General features: G+C 52.3%; 1 protein-coding gene across 1 annotated transcript in view; it reads left to right on the plus strand.

Moving 5' to 3' along the window:
- Positions 1 to 22,014, plus strand: part of LOC138525604 (sodium/potassium-transporting ATPase subunit alpha-1-like) — a 136,380-nt gene that overhangs the window by 48,169 nt on the left and 66,197 nt on the right. The window contains exons 2-10 of the mRNA XM_069635644.1: positions 1,329 to 1,445; positions 1,723 to 1,782; positions 3,010 to 3,213; positions 3,527 to 3,640; positions 3,767 to 3,901; positions 6,515 to 6,632; positions 7,202 to 7,470; positions 8,391 to 8,589; positions 8,906 to 9,015. Coding sequence (XP_069491745.1) covers positions 1,329 to 1,445; positions 1,723 to 1,782; positions 3,010 to 3,213; positions 3,527 to 3,640; positions 3,767 to 3,901; positions 6,515 to 6,632; positions 7,202 to 7,470; positions 8,391 to 8,589; positions 8,906 to 9,015 — 1,326 coding nt within the window. The remainder of the gene's footprint in view (positions 1 to 1,328; positions 1,446 to 1,722; positions 1,783 to 3,009; positions 3,214 to 3,526; positions 3,641 to 3,766; positions 3,902 to 6,514; positions 6,633 to 7,201; positions 7,471 to 8,390; positions 8,590 to 8,905; positions 9,016 to 22,014) is intronic.

Genomic DNA, 22,014 nt, shown 5'->3' on the forward strand with positions numbered 1-22,014 from the left:
CCCCTGGTTGTTGGGCATCACCCTGTAGGCCAGAGCTAAAACCAGCTCGGGGGGTGGGGGGTGTTGGGCATCACCCTGTCAGCAGGAGCTAAAACCAGCGCCGGGGTGTTGGGCATCACCCTGTGGGCAGGCGCTACCACAGGGGAAGCAGGAGCCACCAGAGATGCTTCTTTAACATTTTGTCCATTTTGTATGACCCTTTGTATTTAAAAGTGTATTTGAGGTGTTCCAATTCTTCTTAACATTCTCAGCTGCTCAAAGTTAAACATTTACATGTTTGGAAGACCTCCAGTTAGCACTAGGAGGCAAAGTAGCTCCTTGTAGCTGTTGGTGTCAAGCTCACCAGGCTCTGCTATGCTAGAAGCTGGAGCCGAATCACTCCCAGCTCCCTTCAGTTTCCAACCCTGGAAGCAGTAGAATTGTGGCCTAGTCTGTTGAGGGTCCTTTATTTTATTTTTTTAATGGGGGCTGTGTGAATGAGGACCAAAATATCGGAGACAAACTGGTTCCACAAGACAGCTACCCAGCTTTCACACACGCAGGTCGCAGCTGTCCACACAGAGTATAGCGTGCTGTCTTCTACTATTTCCACAGAGATACGGAGTGAAATTATTGCAATAACATCATAAAAACCTATAAAACAGAAGCATTGTGTCCTACTGGCAAACACATTCTGTCCAGCTCATGTCTCCATAGGGGATCCATTGCTGAAGAGAGACACAGGGTGGGGTTAGTACTATTAAAAGTGAGAGGTGAATTTGCAACCAAATGTACACTTATTAACCCGCTCTATGTTCATCTTAGACTGGTCTGTTGCTGGACTGTTGTAGGTTTGCAGCTTGCAGTGAGCGCTCACCGGCAGAAGAGATATTGGGAGGGGGGGGGGGACGGCGGGGAACGTGTTTGGAGCGGGCAAAGTTGGGCGTGTGGGCTGATCATGCAGCAAACGCCATCGCCTTTTAAGAAAAGGGAGGGGTTGGTTGCTCCCCCCCTCCCGTACACTCCCCATGTCTATTGCTGGGTACATCTGTAGTGCAGTCTGTTCTGCACAGGGCAGTGCCGAGCCCGCCTTGTTAGGGTGCCTGCTCCAGTGCTAGACATTCATCGTATGTACATGGTGCTGCCAGCACAATGCATCCAAGGGTGTCTGGCGCTTAGGCCTGTTGCTGGGCCCCTGCAGGTCCTGTCGGGCCCTCTTCAGCTAGTGTGGTCTGTCTGCAGTGCAGAGCTGAGACTATGCTGGAGTGTTGCCTCAGTGGCTGGCTGGCTGGCTCCCTCCTATGGGCAACTCTTATTAAATGTGTATTTCTTTTTCTCCTCCTTTGCAGGCCGGGCGAGATAAGTATGAACCTGCAGCCACATCAGAAATTGCCCCGAAGACGAGGAAGGGCAAGAAGGTGGTGAAGGAGCGGGACATGGAGGAGCTGAAGAAGGAAGTGGTTATGGTGAGTGTCCTGTAGCCACCACGCGTGTCCACTCCAGGACCTAGTCCAAGGCCCTGACCTTTCATGGAATATGTGCTTGAGCCTTTCAAGGATTGCGGAGCACAGCTGACCCGCCCCTTGGTGATCCTGTTAGCGCTGCTTGTAGCTTCCCATCTGTCTTGAAGCCCCCCAATTATATGGGCCTATTACAACTGTTGACGTATTTGTATGTTCAGTTCAGACCATCACTCGTTCTGTCTACCCTGTGTTTAACCCGTGTTTTTTTTCTCTTCTGCAGGAAGAGCACAAGCTGAGCCTGGATGAGCTCCATCAGAAGTTTGGGACCGACCTCACTGGAGTATGTAGCAATGCAACCTTATATGTTGGCTATATTGTGCAGCGAAGGGGTCCTCTCCAGCTGCTGTGAGGGTTCGGCGACTCAGCCGCACACAACTTTTTTTGGGGCTGCTGATTTAGGATCTTGGGCATAGTGAAGTGGCATGGGGTGCTAGTTCCTGGGGGTGAGCTGCCTGGACGCTCGCGTTGCTCTTTACCAATGAGGCGACTGAAGCATATAGAGTGGGGATGGACTTGGGGTGGCTGGGGTTGTTTGCGGGTTTCACAGTGCGCCGGAGTACAGACATTGACATTTTGCAAATGGTTGCCTAGCAATTGCACTATTGAGAGAATAAAGGCACGGTGGTAGAGATGCGATTGCAATAGAGTGCTGCCCAGCAGAAACGTTGAGTTTTCTATATGGGTCTTACCTTTGAGGTGAAGGGTTTACGGAAGCGTGAGGCAGCTGGGCTTTCCGTGGCCCTCCTGCTGCGAGCATGCTCTGAAAGTCCAACCTTCGGGACTTGAGACCCAACCTTTGATTGCTGTCTGATATCCCCTTCTACCCTCAAGTACCCAACGTGAAACTGCCAGTCTGACCCTGCTTCGCCATCAAGCGTTCTTCAATGGGCAGTTTGATTGCTGAGTGCGTTACCTTTTCAGAGTAATCCTATTGTAACGCTGCATGGAAGAGGTGCTGGGAATGGTCCTGGATGCCAACTCCTGAAACTGCAATGAGCTAGATCCCCCTCATCCCTCTTGTGCAGCTTCCATGAGGAGAGCCTCCTTGTCCACCTGTGGCAGCCCATTGAGGACATTTATAGCGCAGCACCCAGCCATGGATGTGGGTGTATCACTTGCATTCACTTTTTTGGATTCATGCTTTTTTCAGTGCCCTTAAACCAGGTAATGGCACCTGTGGTCAGTGCTTTGACGCTGGATACATCTGGCATGGAGCACTATGTTTTCTTGGATGGCTCTTTTGGGCTCTTGTCACAGTGACTTTGGGAAAACCATGCAGGCGTGGACTGGTAAATGTTGCTGCCTATTTTGAGGCTCTAGGTTTGCAGTTGGGCATGCTTGTTTCTCCGCTTGTGGTTCTAGCATTCCTGGCGACTTTGAGCTCTCTGCTTGGTGCTCATCACGCCGCTAGTTCCAGGGCCATGTGTGTTTGGCTCTTCTGTGCTCGCTGTGTTCTTTTTACTTTGTGCTTGTCGGTCTCTGAATATCTGCCTTCCTCCTTGTTTAGGGTTTGACGACAACGCGTGCAGCGGAGATCCTTGCCCGAGATGGACCCAATGCACTCACGCCGCCCCCCACCACTCCGGAGTGGATCAAGTTCTGTCGGCAGCTTTTTGGCGGCTTCTCCATGCTTCTGTGGATCGGGGCAATCCTGTGCTTCCTGGCGTTTGGCATCCAAGCGGCCACCGAAGAGGAGCCCCTCAATGACAATGTATGTGCTGGCTGTGTGTGTGAGCATTTGGGGGGGTTCTTGATGTGCTTCATGTCCTATATGTATACTGCACTGGTTCTTGCTTGCTGTGTGATGGCCCATTTGTAGGCCCACGGAAGGCATGTGTGGGTTGGCTTAAATGCTCCCTGTAGCCCTTCCTGGATGCATGGGACGCTCCCTATCTTGCCAGTATCCTGTGTTGGATTGCCGCCTGGTCTGTACTTCGAATGTTTGTTTTCTCTTAACTGTATGGACTTGCTGGGGTCATGAGTGTCTGGTAGTGCTGTGTGCTCATCTCTGTGCTCTCTTGCAGCTGTATCTTGGTGTGGTGCTGTCGGCAGTCGTCATCATCACCGGCTGCTTCTCCTACTACCAAGAAGCCAAAAGCTCCAAGATCATGGAATCCTTCAAGAACATGGTGCCGCAGGTAAGCAACAGTGCATACAGCGCCTTGGGTGCAGGACTCGCAGCGCACCCGCTTCCAGACTGAAGTGCTAGCCTTGTGCTCATACCTTGCTGTAACGCCCCTAACACTTTGTGATCTCTGTTCCAGCAAGCCCTCGTTATCCGAAGCGGAGAGAAGTTGAGCATCAACGCAGAGGGAGTTGTAGTGGGTGACTTGGTGGAGGTGAAAGGTGGCGACCGAATCCCCGCCGATCTGCGCATTATATCTGCTAATGGCTGCAAGGTAAGGTGTAGCACTTGCGTGCAGTTGGCTTGCACTTCATTCGGCACATTGTTGATGGCGCTCAGACTGCAGGATTTTATATTGGTCCTCTGGGTGGTTTTGGTGTGGTAAAACAAATGGCTTTAATATAAGCATTGCAACATGTTGGACCTGCTCGTCACTTGCAAGTTCACTTTGCATAAAATGCTCCTGAAATGGAGGGTCATTTCTGCTTTCCTAGTGCCGTCTAGGGGTGATTTTGGTGATGGAAGCGTAATGTCTGGTTGGATGTGTTTTCGCACCTCTAGGGGAGAGAGACACTTGCTGGTTAGATGTGTTTTTGCACCTCTAGGGGAGAGAGACACTTGCTAGCCCGTTAGCTGTGTTTTTGCACCTCTAGGGGAGAGAGACACTTGCTAGCTGGTTGGCTGTGCTTTTGCACCTCTAGAGGAGAGAGACACTTGCTGGTTGGATGTGTTTTCGCATCTCTAGGGGAGAGAGACACTTGCTGGTTGGCTGTGTTTTCGCACCTAGCGGAGAGCAACATTTGCTAGCTGGTTGGGTGTGTTTTCGCACCTCTAGGGGAGGGAGACACTTGCTGGTTGGATGTGTTTTCGCACCTCTAGGGGAGAGACACACTTGCTGGTTGGCTGTGTTTTCCGACCTCTAGGGCAGAGAGACACTTGCTAGCTAGTTGCGTGTGTTTTCACACCTCTAGGTTAGAGAGACACTTGATAGCTGGTTATGTTGCTCTCTGGTTTGCTTTCGCTCGCTCCTGCAAGTCTGGCTCTGAGCTGCTCTGCCCCCCTCCTGACCTGTTGCCAGCTGGCCTCTCGCAACCTCTGCTTGGACGGCAGCTGTCTGGGAGCGCTGGGCTCTGTGAGGTGTGCGCGCCGTCCGTGTTTGTGCACAGTATGCCTTCCTCCATGAAGTGTTGGGAACCTGGTGTTTACTTGCATGGTTGGTGGCGTTCTTTGGTGAGCACCTCTGTCAGGAACTCGTTGGATGGGCTAAGCAGGTTCCTTCCAGTGGGTGCTGTTTTGGGTTTGCCCCTGAACACCCCCAAGCTGTTCAGTAATGGGCCCGAACATCGCCTTATTATGCACAGGGTGTGGGGCTGCTGCGGGAGGGGCGTGTGCAACATTGCATGGAACCTTCTGTGGGGGGCTCTAGAAGGTGATTTTAGAGTAGCAATAAAGTGTTTACTGGGATGGGGTGTGGTTTGCCTGGACCCCCCACCAAAGTGACCTGGTAGACTAACAGTGCTTATTTTTGTTTTGCTTGGAGGGGTGACGAGGTGGGGGGTTGGAATTAGCACTTTATTTTCAAGTGCTTTGATTGTAAAACTGTGATCTGCTCTTAGTTCGCTGTATTTCGTGAAGTAATTGCCAGTTGAAGGGGAACTTGGCGCCCAAAATGTTCGGCTTGGTCTTTGTCTGGGAGCCACCCCGGCAAAACCCAGATGCCCATGTTTTACAGACAGTAGGAGGTCCTGGAAAAAGGGCATTGAGCAAGTAGCAATATTAAATGATTAAAATCCCACATCCAGAAGGAGGTTCGGCAGCTTTAAGTAACTTGATTTACCAAATGGTGCATTTTGGAGCATAGGGGCAGCTAACCATGGAGCTCTTCCACAAGCTGCCCTGGCCAAAGAAAGATTGTGCCAAGTGTAAAATGCAGTAGCACAGCCCAAAACAAAGTGATGGCATTTCATGTAGAGGTTGTGCAGCTTCCCAAGGAGATGCAGTAGGCCATTGGGCCAGTCTGTGCCCATGTGTATGGGGAATTGGTGCTACTGTGGCATGTGAGGCACATGCTGGTAAGACTGGCACATTGAGGCAGCACCTTAAGCGAGAGAGAGCGGAGCTGTCTGGGTGAAGAGCTGGCAAGTGGGGCCAACTTGCCCATCACAGGATAGAGTACCGCAGCAGGGACTTATCCTTTGCGGGTTCAGGCTGTACTTTCCTGTGACTGAAGCGCCTGCCCAAAATGCCATTTTGATTCCACCTCCAACAGGCCACTGTGACTGACTGCCCTCCGCCTTAACCCTGAAGTGGTGGTTGATGTTGGAAAAACGCTTGCCCGTTTCGGCCGAGCAAGTACTTACTCAGCTGAAGTGGACTTGCCAACAATTATAAAGTCACCTGTTGACCTGTCCTCCCAGATAGACTTCGGACCTAATTCACAGAAGCGTTTTATAATGGCAAAACCCCATTGGAATACGCTCTGTGAATTGGGCCCTAGGCCTATTAATATGCTTTCGTATGCATTCCCCCGAAAAATCAACAATTCAATCTGCTTTTCCTAGACCAATGTGTGTGTAATCCAAGTCGGAACCAAAAGCCACTAAACCTGTTTGTGTTTTAACACTGATATGGAAGTCCATCTCGGATCATCGTCCGTCCCCTAGGTTGGCGCTGTGTCTTGTCGTAAGTTTGCTTTCGTGCCCAGTGCTTCACGCCAGTGGGGAGGAGTTGATGGGATGCCAACCTGGGCTGGCTGTCCCTAGCATGCATGTGGCCACATGTGATGTGATGTGAATGGGAAGATTGGGTTGAATCCTGGTATCTGCCTGTACGCCTCTGACCCTACCCTGACCTGGACTCATGGCCTGCCTTTCCCTTTTTGTTGTAGGTTGATAACTCTTCCCTCACTGGAGAGTCCGACCCCCAGACCCGCTCACCTGATTTCACCAATGAGAACCCACTGGAGACCAGGAACATTGCTTTCTTCTCAACCAATTGTGTGGAGGGTACGTACTGCTGGAACCAGCCCGAATGATGGGGTTCAGGCAGGTGGGTGTAGATGCGGGCTTCTATGGTGCACGACTCTGGAGCCATGGCTGGCTTGTTAGTTTGAGGCTCTTTCTCTGGCTAGATGGGTGCTGCAAAAGGGAGAGTCGCTTCTGCTTTGGACTCTGGATGTCTGCTTATCAGTGTCTGAATGTCTGCTGATCAGTGCATCGGCAACCTAGACCTTAAGCCACATGGGAAGTGCGTGTCTTGAACATGAACCGCATGCGCACAACATATACCCAATTTTGGGGTAACTCTTACTGATGGGGCATTGGGGAAATCTCTCCACTATTGAATGGGTGTAACTTGCAGTCTAAGGTCTCCTAAAGAGCACCAGTGAAGGTTCAACCTGGACCAAGAGGTCATGACCTGCCATGGAGGTACTACTGATGGCATAAACCCTCCTTATACAACCAGGACTCGCCCCAAGGTGACATTGTGGGGTCTTCTGATGTAATATGTCTTTGCCGCGTGACTTGTACTGGCAACTCCTGCCACGCTCATTTCATTCTGGTTCTGTTCCTAGGCACTGCCCGCGGCATAGTTATCGGCACTGGTGATCGCACAGTGATGGGGCGCATCGCCACCTTGGCCTCTGGTCTGGGAGGGGGCCGCACCCCGATCGCCATGGAGATCGGGCACTTCATCCACCTCATCACGGGGGTGGCGGTCTTCCTGGGGGTCAGCTTCTTCATCCTCGCCCTCATCCTGGAGTACAGCTGGCTGGAAGCGGTCATCTTCCTCATCGGGATCATTGTGGCCAACGTCCCAGAGGGACTTCTGGCCACTGTCACGGTAAGAGAATCTGTTATGTACCTGGGCACAGTGTTTGGTTACCAGCTTTAGCAGCGACTTGGCCAGCTTTGGGCATTACTCTGGTACTTGTGTAGGAGTAAAGTGACTGTTTGTGTTTCTGAAACCCAGAGTGAGAAAAAAAGGGGTGATCGAGCTTTCACAAAGGTCACCAAATCTCTTGCATTACTTCTTGCTCAGATGCTGTAAACTGGGCGAGATGCAGTGCGATACAAAAACATGAAATGCTTCCTGGCCGTAGCTTGGAACACCCAAGGCCAGTGGCATTGAATAAAGTTTAGGGTGCAGAGAAGCCTAATACTATATTACCCCCAGCCCCCTCATTCCATGTGTCGGAAGGGTGGGAATGTGTGAGCGGCCATGGTACGGGCCCATTGGTAGCATTGGAAAGAAATCCTGGCTATGTTGGCCTTTGCTTGTTGCCGATTGATCTTAAAGCTCCTTCAAATGCTATCTGATGCACAGTGATTGGCTGAGGATTTTAAACGGGTCGTGCGTGGTGCACCCTCACTTGGAGGGTGGAGGGGAATCCCAACTTCACCAAACCTGGACTTGAGCACCATGCCATAGTATCAAAGTTCTAGGTAGAGCACTGGGGCATATCTGACTACACTACCATGCAGGATTCCACTCTCCCCGCCACCCCCTCCCCCTTTGAATGAAACCATACATCCAGCTCCTAAATGAACTTTAACTTGAATTGTGTGATTCTCTTCACACTGAAGTGAAAAGATGCCTTACCAGGGATTTCAAAGTGGAACTGTTGTGCGGGTCTCTAGTTCAATTGTCAGCCTGTTGCTCCTTAATGTGTTCTGGCAGTTTGGGTCGAGGCGGGGCTGCAGGATGAGCGTAGGTGGTCGACCCCCTCCCCCCTAATTACTGCTGTCTAATCTCTATCCCAGGTGTGCTTGACCCTCACTGCCAAAAGAATGGCGCGCAAGAATTGCTTGGTGAAGAACCTAGAAGCCGTGGAGACCCTGGGCTCCACCTCCACCATCTGCTCTGACAAGACCGGGACGCTCACCCAGAACCGAATGACTGTGGCCCACATGTGGTTCGACAACCAGATCCACGAAGCAGACACGAGTGAGAACCAGAGCGGTGAGTGGGGCAGAGGAGGGGCTAGCTAAATGTATTGGAGTCTACCTAGTATGAAGAAGGCCTGGGTGGGTGGGGTGGTGGGGTGGTGGTTAACTGTCACTTTAAGAGCACCCGCCCATTCTTTAACAAGAAATCAGCATTCCCAAACAAGTTGATAACACAGCCATGTTGAGGCCCAGGGGCTGCTATTGGCCTCGTAGCTGGACTGTTCACCTGGCACAGACAGCATGCATATGAACCGTCTCAGAACAGCCTGGCCTCCTAGCCTTGTCTGAATAGTGTTCGCCTTTCATATTGTGATCTTTTCCTTTTCCAGGTGCTTCGTTTGACAAAAGCTCTCCCACTTGGGTGGCCCTGGCCCGTGTGGCTGGCTTGTGCAACCGCGCAGTTTTTCAGGCTGGCCAAGATAACACGCCTATTCTTAAGGTACGTGCAGAGAAGGCTGCCGTGGCACAGCTAAAGTTCTACATCTGAAAGCCAACCCGCTTGCCTCATAACCTTGCCCCCGAAGTCTAGTTTCATGTGTGCTCCTGCCTGAGGCCCCATATTGGGCAAACCTGTATAACCAACCGTGCTGCCGCGTTCGGCGGCCTCTTAACCCTGCAGCCGAAGTGTACAGGCTGGCCTTCTGTGTAGGGATGGGGGTTTCGGTGCTGTGGTGGGATCGCATCCCAAGCAGAGTGTTTCTCATTGTATCATCTGCTTGCCATGATCCCGCTGCATGGTCGCAGGCTGGGTCTTGGGTGGCATGCTTGGTTCTTGTGGGAGCACTGGCAGCAGTGTGTACAGTGGCAGGACCTGGCTGCATGCACACAGCGGCTGATGGCGGCCACATAGCATGGCTGAGCCAGCGCTTCCGAGTTTGAAGGCGGTGTTGGTGTCACTGGGGTCGGAGTGAGCAGTAATGGCAGTGAGTGCAGTGCTGCTTTGCCTGCTCTGGCGTGTGCCAGACCTGTTCACCGCAGGTGATGGATGGTAGCGATTCTTTGTGCAGTTTTTAACCACTGGACTTGGTGTGCTTTTATAAACCCTTACAGCCACTTTTGCTACCTTAAAACAACGCCAGCAAAAAATGATGTCCAGTAAAAAAAAAAAAATGCTCAATGAAAAGTGCTCTACCTTACCCCCCTCTTCCACCAGCACAGATCTGCCTTACCTCCCCACCCCCCTTCCACCAGCTCGGGTCTGCCTTCTCCAGCATGGGGTCTGGCATGGATTCATATGCTCATGAATATTCCCCATCGTCAGGCTGGGAATTCCCGTAAAGAAAAAATCAGTTTCATTTTCGTTTCTGAACTGTCTTTCTCCTAATAACCAGTCACTGGTCTCTGGGTCATACTGACCCCAGCCAATGACTGCCCTCTACCTAAGCCCCTCCTCTGGCAGCCATCTTTAGATTTGTACTGCACGTTCAAGTGTTGGGAGTCCTCGTGCTATAGCTCTCGAGCTTTTCCGACATTTTGCGATTTTTCAAAGAGTTTAACCTCATTTTTTCGGTCAATCGAGCCTCAAGCTCCACTGTTTCTACTTCCAATCAACGAGGACCCATTTCGGAATTTCCTATGCCCCTCAAGGGCGAAATTTTCGTCGAGTTTCACTTCTTGGAGGATTCCGAAAGATCTTTGAGGCCTACCCTGAGTAGACATGGCCCAGGACAAAGGAAACATGACGCCCGGATCCAAGCTGTTCAGGAGCTTCCCTGGATGCGGATTGCAGAATGTTTTCAAGGAGGATGAGCATTCTCGATGCCTCTGATGCCTTCACGAAGACAAAACGCACGCGGAAAAGGACTGTGTGTTTTGCAAGAACATGTCGGAACGGACTATGAAGGATCGTCGTAACTGCCTCACCAACTGGCTGGAAGGAAAGAGCCCAGCAGCAGGTGAGAAGTAGTCCAAGCGGTGTTCTAAGACCTTTGAGGGAGTCTCGGAGACGGGGGCCCAACAGAAGGCAAAGCACTGCGGACACCGGGAGCTCCGATCGGTTGGGCTCCTCTGCTGCCAGGCAGGGGGCATTATCACCAACGCCATCAACCACGAGCCAACGCACTGGCTCGGGGAAGAGAAAGTCGGAGAATTCGTGTAAGCTTCGGGAGAAGTCCTGTTCGATCCCGACAGAGACAACCGACAGAGACAACCGAGGGGGAGCGAGGCGGTGACCCCCCCCCCCAAGGTGAAGGCCTCAGGCGCGCCCAAGATCGTGAAGGCCCTGATTCACCCGGTTAAGGCCTCAATCGAGGGAGTTGTGGCGGCCCTGGCGAAGCCTGCGGAGGCTACCTCAGCGGAAGCGACCTCGGGGGGCCTAGAGTTTCCCTGCCACTGCAGATGGAAATCCTCTTTTCAGCCCATTGATAAGACCCCAATGAAGCCCCAGGCGGAAAAAGAGGGGGGAACCCGGTGGCTATTATGGACACAGAATCAGCCTCTGAAGAGGAGCTTGCAGGCGTCGCAAAGATCCTGAACAAAAAGTTCGAGGAGGCCCGGTCATATGCGAGGTATCCCGATGAGGCAGACGAAGAAAGTGGCGGCAGTGCCGACGAGGAACCGAGAGCCGTGGAGGGGACGGAGCCTGCTTCCCCAACCGTCGCAGCCGGTGCCTTTGCCAAAAGACAGCTTGGGGGGCAATCTTGATGGCGATTCAGGCCTTGTGTACGGAGATAAGGACATAGTTACCCTTACCCCCAACGAACGATCCAGCGAAGCCTGGACCGTCGGAAAGTCCACCAAGCAAGCGGAGAACTCCTCCCCCATGTCCCTTCCTGCCCTCATGGCCTTCTCAGCCTTCATCTTCTTCTCCTGGTCCGAGGGAGGAGACGGGAACGGAGACGGCGACAACGGGGATGGATGACATGGACCTTCCTTCACCACCCCCTCGGACCTCCCCGCCTGACGAAATCGGCTCTTTCCACGCCATGATCACTTTTCCAGCTCTGCCCCGAAGAACAGAAGAAGGAAGGGTTCCTCTACCAACAGCGTGAGGCCAAGAGGAAGACGGTCCTCTCAGTTCCATTACTGGACGACATCTGGGACGAGGAGCTGACGCTCCTGAAGAACCCCTCCACGGCTCCTGCTAAGAGACCGGTACGAGAAGAAGTACCGGGACCCGGACTCCGCCCCCATGTGCCTTAGGGCTCAGCCGTCTCCGGATTTGGTTGTTTCCGCAGCGGTCAAGAAGAAAGCGGCCAGGGTGACGGCTTCAACTTCAACTTCGACTTCCCCACTGGACGGTGAGAGGAAGAAACTGGACGCCATAGGACGGCGGGTCATCTCGTCTGCGACGACGTTTAAAGCGGCCAACGTCCTCGCGGTTGTGGCACGCTACGACAGGGAGCTGTGGTTTAAGATCACTCCCCTGCTGGACTTCCTCCTGGACAAGAGGGCTGAGGCCCTGGAGATCCTACAGGAAGGCGAGGTGGCCTCGGACCATGCCATCACAGTGGCCACGGACGTTGCGGGCACCTGTTTTTGCCAGATGGGCAACAGCGTTTGCCTTCATCGGCGCGGCTGGCTCAAGGCGAGCGATTTCCGACAGGACGTCCAGGCGAGGGTTCTGGACATGCCCTTCGACGGGAACAACCTGTTCGGCAAGACAGTGGACGAGTCACTGCAGGCCATCAAGGCAGACACGTAGACGGCTCGGGCCTTGGGCGTTCTTCAACAGCGACGGCCGACCTTTTGGAACACCAGAGGCAAGCAAGGTGCCTCCAAAGGTATCAGCGGCGGCTCCTCGCCGTACCGCCTGGTGGCCCGCTCCTCGTCTCAGGAGGCCTACAGAGGATGCGGCAAGACGGGAGCATCTCGTTGTCGCCAAGGCGGCAAGACCGCGGCCAAGCAGGACTGAACCGGCCGTAGCGTCGGGCCCCCACCTGAGCACACCGGTGGGAGGCCGGCTGGCGAAGTTCGTCAGCGTGTGGGAGTCCATCTCCACCGACCGTTGTGTGCTGGATGCCCTGGCCCGCCGGCACACTCTGGAATTTCTAAGGAAGTGTCCCCATATTCCACCTGCGACCAGGAAGCTAAACCACATCCCTCAACTTCTTCTGGAGGTACGAGCAATGCTAAAAAAGGAGCCATCAAACTCATCCCAAAGAGGCTCCGGGGCTCTGGAGTGTACTCACGATACTTCCTCGTAAGGATGAAGACCGGCAGATGGCGGCCAACCCTGGACCTTCGTCGTCTAAACAAGTACAGAAGTTCTGGATGGTCACCCTCCAGCACGTGCTGGGACAGCTGGAGGAAGGCGACTTCCTATAGTCACTGGACTTGGAGGATGCGTACTTTCACATCCCCATTCTAAAAGGACATCAAAAGTTCCTGCGATTCGTGGTCCAATGGCGACCCTATCGGTTCAGGGCCCTTCCCTTTGGATTGAAGTCGGCGCCCAGGGTGTTCCCCAAGTGCCTAGCACCAGTGGCGGGCCGGCTGCGCCTGCAGGGGATCCATGTCTACCCCTACCAGGACGATTGGCTCATCCGAGCAAAGACAAGAGAACTCGCCGTCGTGCACACAGCAAAGACCATCCAACTACTCACAGATCTGGGATTCTCAATCAATTTCGTGAAATCTCACTTGGTAACATCGCAAGTCGCTCTGTTCCTGGGAGCCAGGCTCAACACAGTGGCGCGATTGGCTTCTCCGTCAGAGGAAAGGACGAAGGCCATCTTGGGCAAGGTTCGACGGCTGTCAGCCATGGACGCGGCCAGGGCGAGGTCCATCAAGTCCCTGCTCGGCATGATGTCCTTGTGCATCCACCTCGTGTGCCTGTGCAGGCTGCGGATGCGTCTACTGCAAGAGTTTCTTGATGCCCATTGGATGCAAGCGGCGGGCAGCTTCGAAGATAGGATCTCACTCAACAAGACCTTCCACCAAGCGATCCGGTGGTGGGGCTCCCGCGCGCATCTGGTGGCGGGCATGGACTTCCAGACCCCGGCACATCAGGAGACGGTGACGACGAATACCTCCCTGGAGGGATGGGGAGCACACACCGGAGATCTCCATGCAAGAGGCCTTTGGCTCCCGGAGGAGAGGTCACTTCACATCAATGGCCTGGAGCTCCGAGCCGTGTTCTGGGCCCTCAGGTCATTCCTTCCGTCCCTCAAGAGCAAGGTGGTAAGGATCTTCAACAGCACCACAATGTTCTACATCCGGAAGCAGTGAGGCACCAGATCCCCAGCCCTATCCAAGGAAACCAAGGATCTGTGGCACTGGGCCGTCGCCCAAGGGATGTTTCTGGTACCCTTCCATCTGGCAGGAATAAAGAACGCCATCACCGACTCACTCAGCAGGGAGCTGCACTCATGCCACAAGTGGGAACTGTGGATCTCCTATTCCAATGATGGGACAATCCCCAGATCGACCTATTCGCAACGTTGATGAACGCCAAGTGCCAGAGGTTCGCCAGCAGGTTTCCCCAGCCAGGGAGCATGGGCGATGTCTTCTCATTCCCCTGGGACGGCCTGTTCCTGTATGCATTCCCACCATTGCCGTTGCTGCTGCGACTCATCAATCAACTCAGACGGTCCCGGTGCAGGATGATCCTCATCGCACCGGCGTGGCCGAGGCAGATCTGGTTCCTGGACCTTCTGGACATGTCAGCATCCCCCCATTCAAACTGCCGACGGACGCGGACCTTCTCGCCCGGGGTCGCTGAACTTGCAGGCCTGAATCCTGCAGCACTAGAGTTGCAAGGGTACAATATCCCAGCGGACTGCAAGGAGGTGCTTGCAAAGGCCAGGGCATCCTCGACTCTCAAGTGCTATGGACTCAAATGGAAGTGGTTCTCTGTCTGGTGCCATGCACAGAAGATTAACCCTCTGCAGATTACAGGCCCTCAAGTGCTGCCGTACCTGCTGTCGTCAGCCAGGGCGGGGCTGGCGCATGCCTCCATCAAGATTCAGCTGGCGGCTATCTCCTGCTACACCAGAACTCAGGGACGCTCGTCGCTATGGTCCCATCGCCTGTTGAAGGAGTTCATGAAAGGACTGTTCCGATCGTTCCCGCCGGTGAAGGCTCCGGCCCCGGCGTGGGAGCTCAACGTGGTGCTGACCAGGCTCATGGGGCCACCATTTGAGCCGCTACATTCGGCACCATTGAAGTTCCTGTCGTGGAAGACAGTGTTTCTTGTGGCCATCACCTCTGCACCACGAGTGGGAGAAATCCAGGCCCTCTCCTGTAAACTTCCATACCTGACTTTCCACAAGACGAGGGTGGTGCTGAGGATGTATCCCTCTTTCATGCCCAAGGTGCCGTCGGACTTCCATCTCAACGAGCCCTTGGTGTTACCGATTTTCTTCCCGTTGCCTTTGTTGCCGTCTGAGAGGACTTTGCACTCGCTGGATGTAGCTAGAGCGCTGAAGTTCTACGTGGACCGCACAAAGAGCCTTCAGAAGACATCACAACTGTTTGTGAACTTTGGACCTGTGAACCAAGGGAAGGCCCTCTCGAAGGCTTTCATTTCCAGATGTCTCTCCGGCTGCTTCATGCACTGTCACCGGTTGGCAAACCAACCGTTGCCCGGCCGTCCGAGAGCCCATTCGACCAGAGCGATCACTGCCACCACAGCGTTCTTGTCTGGTGTACTCCTTCTGGACATCTGCAGGGCTGCTACGTGGAGGTCGACGCACACCTTCACGAGATTCTACTGTGTCAACCGGGATTCCAGGGAGGAGTCCAGGGTCAGTCAGGCAGTGCTGCGCAACCTGTTTCCCTGAAGGTGGGCCTGGTGAGGAGGTAAGAGTTGCTTAATGTTGAGTTGATGTAATGCTTATTCTCCGGCATTGGATCTTTCATGGATTCACATGCTTAGAATATTCCCCGTCGTCAGGCTGGGAACCCTCAGGTTCCCAGCCTGACGACGGGGAATATTCTAAGCATGTGAATCCATGAAAGATCCAATGCTGGAGAAATGGAGTTACAGGTAAGAAACTATTCCCATCTTGAGCCTTGCCACCTCCCGTGGTTGTGCATGTGTGTACTGCTATGTATTCTTATATTCATGAGCATGTGAATCCATGCCAGACCCCATGCTGGAGAAGGAACAAGTTACTTACCTGTAACTGTTCTCCAGCATGGGTCTGGCATGGATTCACATGTGAACCCTCCCTCCAACCCCTCTGCAGCTCTTCTCTTGGTCTTACTGCCACTTTACGTGCTACCAAATCTGAAGATGGCTGCCAGAGGAGGGGCTTAGGTAGAGGGCAGTCATTGGCTGGGGGCAGTATGACCCAGAGACCAGTGATTGGTTATTAGGAAAAAGACAGTTCAGAAATGAAACTGAAACTGATTCAGTCTGATGACTGGGACTATTCATGAGCATGTGAATCCATGCCAGACCCATGCTGGAGAACAACAGTTACAGGTAAGTAACTTGGTCCTTACCCCCCATTTCCACCAGCGTGGGGTCTGCCTTACCGCCCCTTTCCACCAGCGCAGCGTCTGCCTTGCCCCCCCTTTCCACCGGCGCAGTGCAGTGTCTGCCTTGCCCCCCCCTTTCCACCGGCGCAGGGTCTGCCTCCCCTGCTTTCCACCGGCGCGGGGTCTGCCTTCCCCCTTTCCACCGGCGTGGGGTCTGCCTTGCCCCCCCTTTCCACCGGCGTGGGGTCTGCCTTGCCCCCCCTTTCCACCGGCGTGGGGTCTGCCTTGCCCCCCCTTTCCACCGGCATGGGGTCTGCCTTGCCCCCCCTTTCCACAAGTGAAGGGGTCTGCCTCCCCCCCTTTCCACCGGCACAGGGTCTGCCTCCCCTCCCCCCCTGTCTCCCTTTCCACCGGTGCAGGGTCTGCCTTGCCCCCAATTTCCACCGGCATGGGGTCTGCCTTGCCCCCCCTTTCCACCAGTGTGGGGGTCTGCCTTACCCCCCCTTTCCACCAGTGCGGGAGTCTTCCTTACCCCCCCTTTTCACCAGCGCGGCTTTACTAACACAGCAAAGCAGTGCCACTGGAAGCAGCTTTAAATATTACTGCCTAGTCTGAAAAAACTTTAGGCTAAAAATGCTTCCTTTCAATTGGATGAATTACTAGGTGCAATGTATGTATTTAAAAGTTCACCCCTAGTAGTATTTACTTTAATTTCCCCCCAAAAAATAAAAATTGTACTCCCAAATTAACAAAATTGCTATAATCAGGTCGTAGTGTGCACCCTACCAAGCATTGTTTGAGCTGGACTGCTGGCTTCCTGATCTGGATGGGGAGTAACCAGATAGTCGACAGTCAAAAATGTGGTGTGGCGGCGGTCTGATGCATTCCAAAAAATGCTATACATAGTTTACCAGAATCTTCCCTTCCTTTGTACAGTGCTTGTCCTACAGCACTTGTCCTGTACACAAATTACTATACAGCGTTTACCAGAATATTCACTTTCGAATGGATTGTCCTCCCACGTATTCCTCATCTTTGACATTAGTTTCACCCAGCTTTGCTGCTTCTGAAAATATTTTCACTAGAGGGCAATGTGCTCAGTGTCCTGTCATCTACATCCCTCACGGGCTGCCGTCGCGCCGTCTGTCATCCGTAGCATAAATAGCTCAAGCCGTGCCCGTTGGCTTCAGTTCCGTTTTTCCGAAAGCTTTGCTTCGAGTGTGAATGGCACGCTTCAGTTGTCTAAGGAAAATGTCTTCTTCTAACCATTCTACCCTGAAGTCTGGCTTCAAAACAAGCCAGCAATGCAGGGCAAAAATGTTGATTGCCGACCCCCACCGTGTCTGCCTGGGCTCCGAACATCGAAGAGGTGACTGTGGATTCTGTCGGGCCATGACAGAGAAAGCTCTCGGAGTGCCGAAGTAAACTGACTGTGGGGAGGGCGACTTAGAAAAGGAATAAGAGTCAGGGATCTGTCCCGACGCAAAACGTCCAAAATAAATCTCACTCGAGGAGTCGGTCGAGGCGGTCTTCTTTCTCGAAGAGGGCAAAAAAGAGACGACCGGTCTCCATTTTACGTTTCCTCTGATTCCTCTACAGAAGTTATCGGTTGCCCAACCAAGACTGATTCTCCCAAAAAATTGTATGATTTCAAGAAAGCAATGCTGCAAATCTTTGAGAATGCGGCCTCGACACTCACCACCCCCACCCACCCCTCCTCACCCCAAAGGATTTACACAGAAGCCATGCCTGGGTCTCTCCTTTGGACGACTCGGGCAAGGCCGACTACCAAATCGGCAAGTTCCCGATCTGATGATAAAATCGTCAAGGGTATCGTCTCAAACGAAGTATCTCACTGATGCCTCCGAAAAAGAGAATCGTTGATGCACTCGACGAAGTCGCCGACTCCATCGGACTCGCACCCTTTGAAACAAATCGAGGTTATGTCGAGTAAATAGGCGCTACTGTCGAAACAGTCTTCGCCGACACCGTTGTCTACATCGACGCTTTCATCGAGAGTTCCTTCAACATTGCCAAAAGCGTCCTCCACGCCATTGTCGATGACTCATTCGCTGGTCACTTCGACCGTTTCATGGCCTCTACCCTTGCCTGACAAGGCTTTTCACCCACGCCCAGGAAAGACTTTCAAGTCCATGGCCCCAATTTATGAGGAAGTTCAAGCCTCGAAGGAGGAATCTTCTCCTTTTTGGTGTGAGTTATGGCACAACATTTTTTCCTGAAGAACTTGCTGATCAGGAGTCCAATATTACCGGTGTTTATGATTGCCTTCATTCAGCTAGTGGCATAGACACCGCGCCAGAGCTTGAATTTGGCACGCCTGATCCAGCTGATCATGCTGATTTGCCTTACATGAGCCTCATAAATAGTTATTGAATACATGGGCTGGAACAGGAGCTCTCCGGCCTTCGAGCGACTGAGCCAAGGCCCTCAAAAGGACCCAGGGTTAACTTTTCATGCAGCCCTGCAGAGAAGAGTTTTGGCTGCAAATAAGTTTGTCAGAAAATATAGGCCTTCCAGTATTGATCCGGATTACTTGTGGTTCAGGCAGCCACATCGACCAAGCAGTCGGCCTATCTATATCTATTCCTCTGGATAGACAAGAGGGTGGACGCCAGGGCGCAAGATCTTTTCTTCGGGCAGTATGGCCTTGAAATCTGGTAATGTAACCTGCACCCTTTCTAGGTTTACTTACACCCTGTGGGAATGCATTGGTATGGCGGCTGAACACATTCCGCACTGCGAGGAGAGACGGCTTCCTGGCTATTGTGAAGGATGGGAAGGAGGCACTGGGGTAGGGGGGGGGGGGGGCGTCTCCAGTCAGGAATGGACACTGCTGACAGCATCAGCAGGTCCATGGCTTCTAGCACCAGGCTAATCAGATTTGCGTGGCTGAGAAAATCTGGCTTTGCCGTGGATGTGCAGGCCAAGTTAATCAATATGCCCTTTGACGGCTTGAGGTTGTTCGGCAGCAAGGCGGATGAGGGTCTGGAGAAGCTGCAGACCTCTAAGGCAGCGGCCAAATCACTTAGTGCCTCCATGGGTCAACCTTAGTGCCTCCATACGTCAACCTCAGCAACACTCTACTGTTCAGCAAGATTGTATGCAGTATCCTTTGGGTGCACTACAGTAACCCTGACCACCTGGCAATAGGGGCCCCAACCGTCTGAACTACACAGGTTGGTAGTGTGGTCAAGCAGCTAGGCTTATCTCAAGAGGGGTCAGTGTGAGCAGTAATATTGTACAGAGTTTCACTGTATAGTTACGCAAATAAGACTCAAGATTTCTTTGTAAAACAATTAATTCATTTCACTGTTAGTTGTATAAGCATTCTTCAGAAAAGAGCATTATATTATGTAACCATTAAAATTCACTTCAAAACACTTAGTTCAGATGATACCCATTGACACTTCCTACACCCTCAGGTGACTTAAATAGGTAGTACAATGTGGACATTGATTTATCACTGCTATGTTTAGAGCAATACTGAGTTTGGTGTAAAGAAAGAATAGAGGAATACAACAAAGGTTAACAAATCATTCATAAACGGGTAAGTACTTTTGAAACCTTCCAATGTTCAGTAAATGAACCCTTTCCTGGGGAATAGATAAAGCAGAGTCGGATGTAAGCAGAGTCACTCAGGGAGCCAGGACAGCCAATGTTAATTGCACAATGTCTAGTGGAGCTTAAGATCTTCTTTGCAGGCAGGTAAAAAGTCTTGCACAATGTTTTTAGAAATGTTTGTAGAAAATAGGACACTTAAAAGGGCCACAAGCTGGGAGGCTTGTGAGGGGCAAAGCTTTAGCAACTCTGCATGGTAACCAAGACGGGTTTCAACTGAGAGCAAGCAAGGCTACACAACAAGAGGTAAGTTCTCTTAGACTTTACAGTACCTCTGGTTAGAATAAATGGTTCCATCTGGCTGTTGTTCCTGTACAGCTCTGCAGATCTTGTTATTCTTGGGCCTCAGTCGTGGGGACAAGAGGGGGGGCGTCTGGGGACTCCTGCTCTGCAATGGGACGGTCGGCAACGGCAATGGATAAACTTCAATTCAGCGGTCCTTCTGTGTTTCAGCTCCTCGCGTCTGACAGCAAATGGCAAAGCCGCAATTCTTGGATACCACTTCAGACTTTCTCTCTTTCTGTGGTCCAGCACTCTGTTGTGGCTCAGGCTTGGTCAGTCCTGCATCAGGGAAGTCCAGAGGATCTTCCTAGCGCTCGGGTCCGACTTAAAGCAATGCACACAATCTGCTGTTCCTTTCCCTTGCTCTTCGGTTCCAGCAGCGACTGCAGTGGAAATACAACCAGCTTAGAGGGGATGTCCAGGCGGGCTTACTTTGGAATTGGTTGGTGCCACCAACTGAAAGGGAGAATTTGTCCTTGCAGGGCTTCTCTAGTCAAGGCGAATCCGGAGCTTCAGCGCAGCAGGGCTTCACCGGGCAAACCAACGGCCCAGGAGTTGAGGCATCTCTTCCAAGTTCTTCTTTTGATTCCTTCGTCCAGTGGTCGACACTACCTTCCAAGCCGAAAAGCCTTGCCTTTTATGCAGGTTTCTCGCAGGGTGGCTGTGCTTTCTGGCCAGCCCAATCACCGTTGGGTGCATTCCTGTAACCAAGGGGATTAAGCACAGGGGGTTTGGGACACCTCCCTTACTTTCTGCCCCTGCCAGACATACTGGAGCCAGAGGCGGGATTCACTTGCGAATCCTGCCAAAGACAAAACGAACAAAGAGACGAAACCTGGATTGGACCTTTCCAACAAGAAATGGCGAAAAAAAAGAAGACGAAAGGCACACCAATGGGTGCTTTACTACAGCTGTGAACGCAGCCCACGGTAAAAACACATCAGGGTAGTAAAAAGTAAACCACTGCCACCAGCCATTAATTGAAAAAGGGTAAAAATAAAAATGTTACTTGAGAAACTAGACCAAGGGGATACTAAGTAACCCCTCCAGCACCCTATGTTAAGATGGTGTGTGCTAGGACTACAAAGATGCAAAAGAAAATCACTTCACTGCTCTTGGAAACAGTAGTTTATCCAAGAGAAGGTATTTAAACCTTTGGGAAATCTAAGACTTCCCTGTGTCACGGCACTGAAGGTGCTGTGTGAGACAATGTAAAAATGTTGGCTACAGAGTTTGTCAGACTCCCAAGTCAAAAGAAGCACAGAAAATGAATGCATTCTAATTACATGAGTCCTAAAGAGCTGGGGGTCTCTAAGGTAGATGGGAGTTGGCACATCTTCCCGGAGGGTTCGTCCTTTTCGTGTCTATCCCTCCTTTGGATGAGGACCATCCAAAGGATGCTGCACAAAGGACAAAAAAGATTCCCTTGTGGGGGATGAGGAAAGGGTGCTAGATAGCCCCAACAGTAGCAACTGTACATTCAGCCACTGCTGCAGCCGCCTCTTAGCCACTCTAGGCCTTCACCCACAAGACCCCGGTGGGCGGCAGAATCTGTGCATCTGAACGAATGGCGGGGCATTACCTCAGATGCTCGGGCACTGGAAACAGTAGCCCAGGGTTACTGCCTTCCCTTTCAAAGAAGGCCTCAGGATCATCCACCGGGACCCAACTCTGTCAAGATTCTAGGTCCGCTCCTTGTGCAGTAAATCTGCACCCTGCAAAAGAAAGGTATGATGGAACATGTACCTGTAGCAGAGAGGCACAAGGGTTGGTATTCCCCTCATTTTCGCATTCCCAAGAAGGACAGAGGACTGAGACCCATCTTGGACTTAAACTTGAACAAGTTCCTCAGGAAGGACAATTTCAAGATGGTGACCCTTTCTCAGATCCTTCAGGCTCTCCAACTCTGGTTGGTATTATTGGACCGTCAGGATGCTTACTTTCATGTGCCAATCCAACTCCAGCACAGAAAGTACCTGAGGTTCGCGGTTGGCGGTTCTCATTATCAGTTTTGTGTTCTGCCATTCGGGCTGACCTCCGCCTAAGGGTTTTCACCAAACTGATGGCGGTAGTGGCGGCGAGTCTGTGGAGAGGAGGATTGAAGTTTACCCCTACCTGGACGGTTGGTTGATCATGGCTCGTTAACCCAAAT

The sequence above is a fragment of the Ambystoma mexicanum genome, chromosome 7p (assembly GCF_040938575.1).
Source record: "Ambystoma mexicanum isolate Mex_15411 chromosome 7p, UKY_AmexF1_1, whole genome shotgun sequence".
Classification (NCBI taxonomy): Eukaryota; Metazoa; Chordata; class Amphibia; order Caudata; family Ambystomatidae; genus Ambystoma; species Ambystoma mexicanum.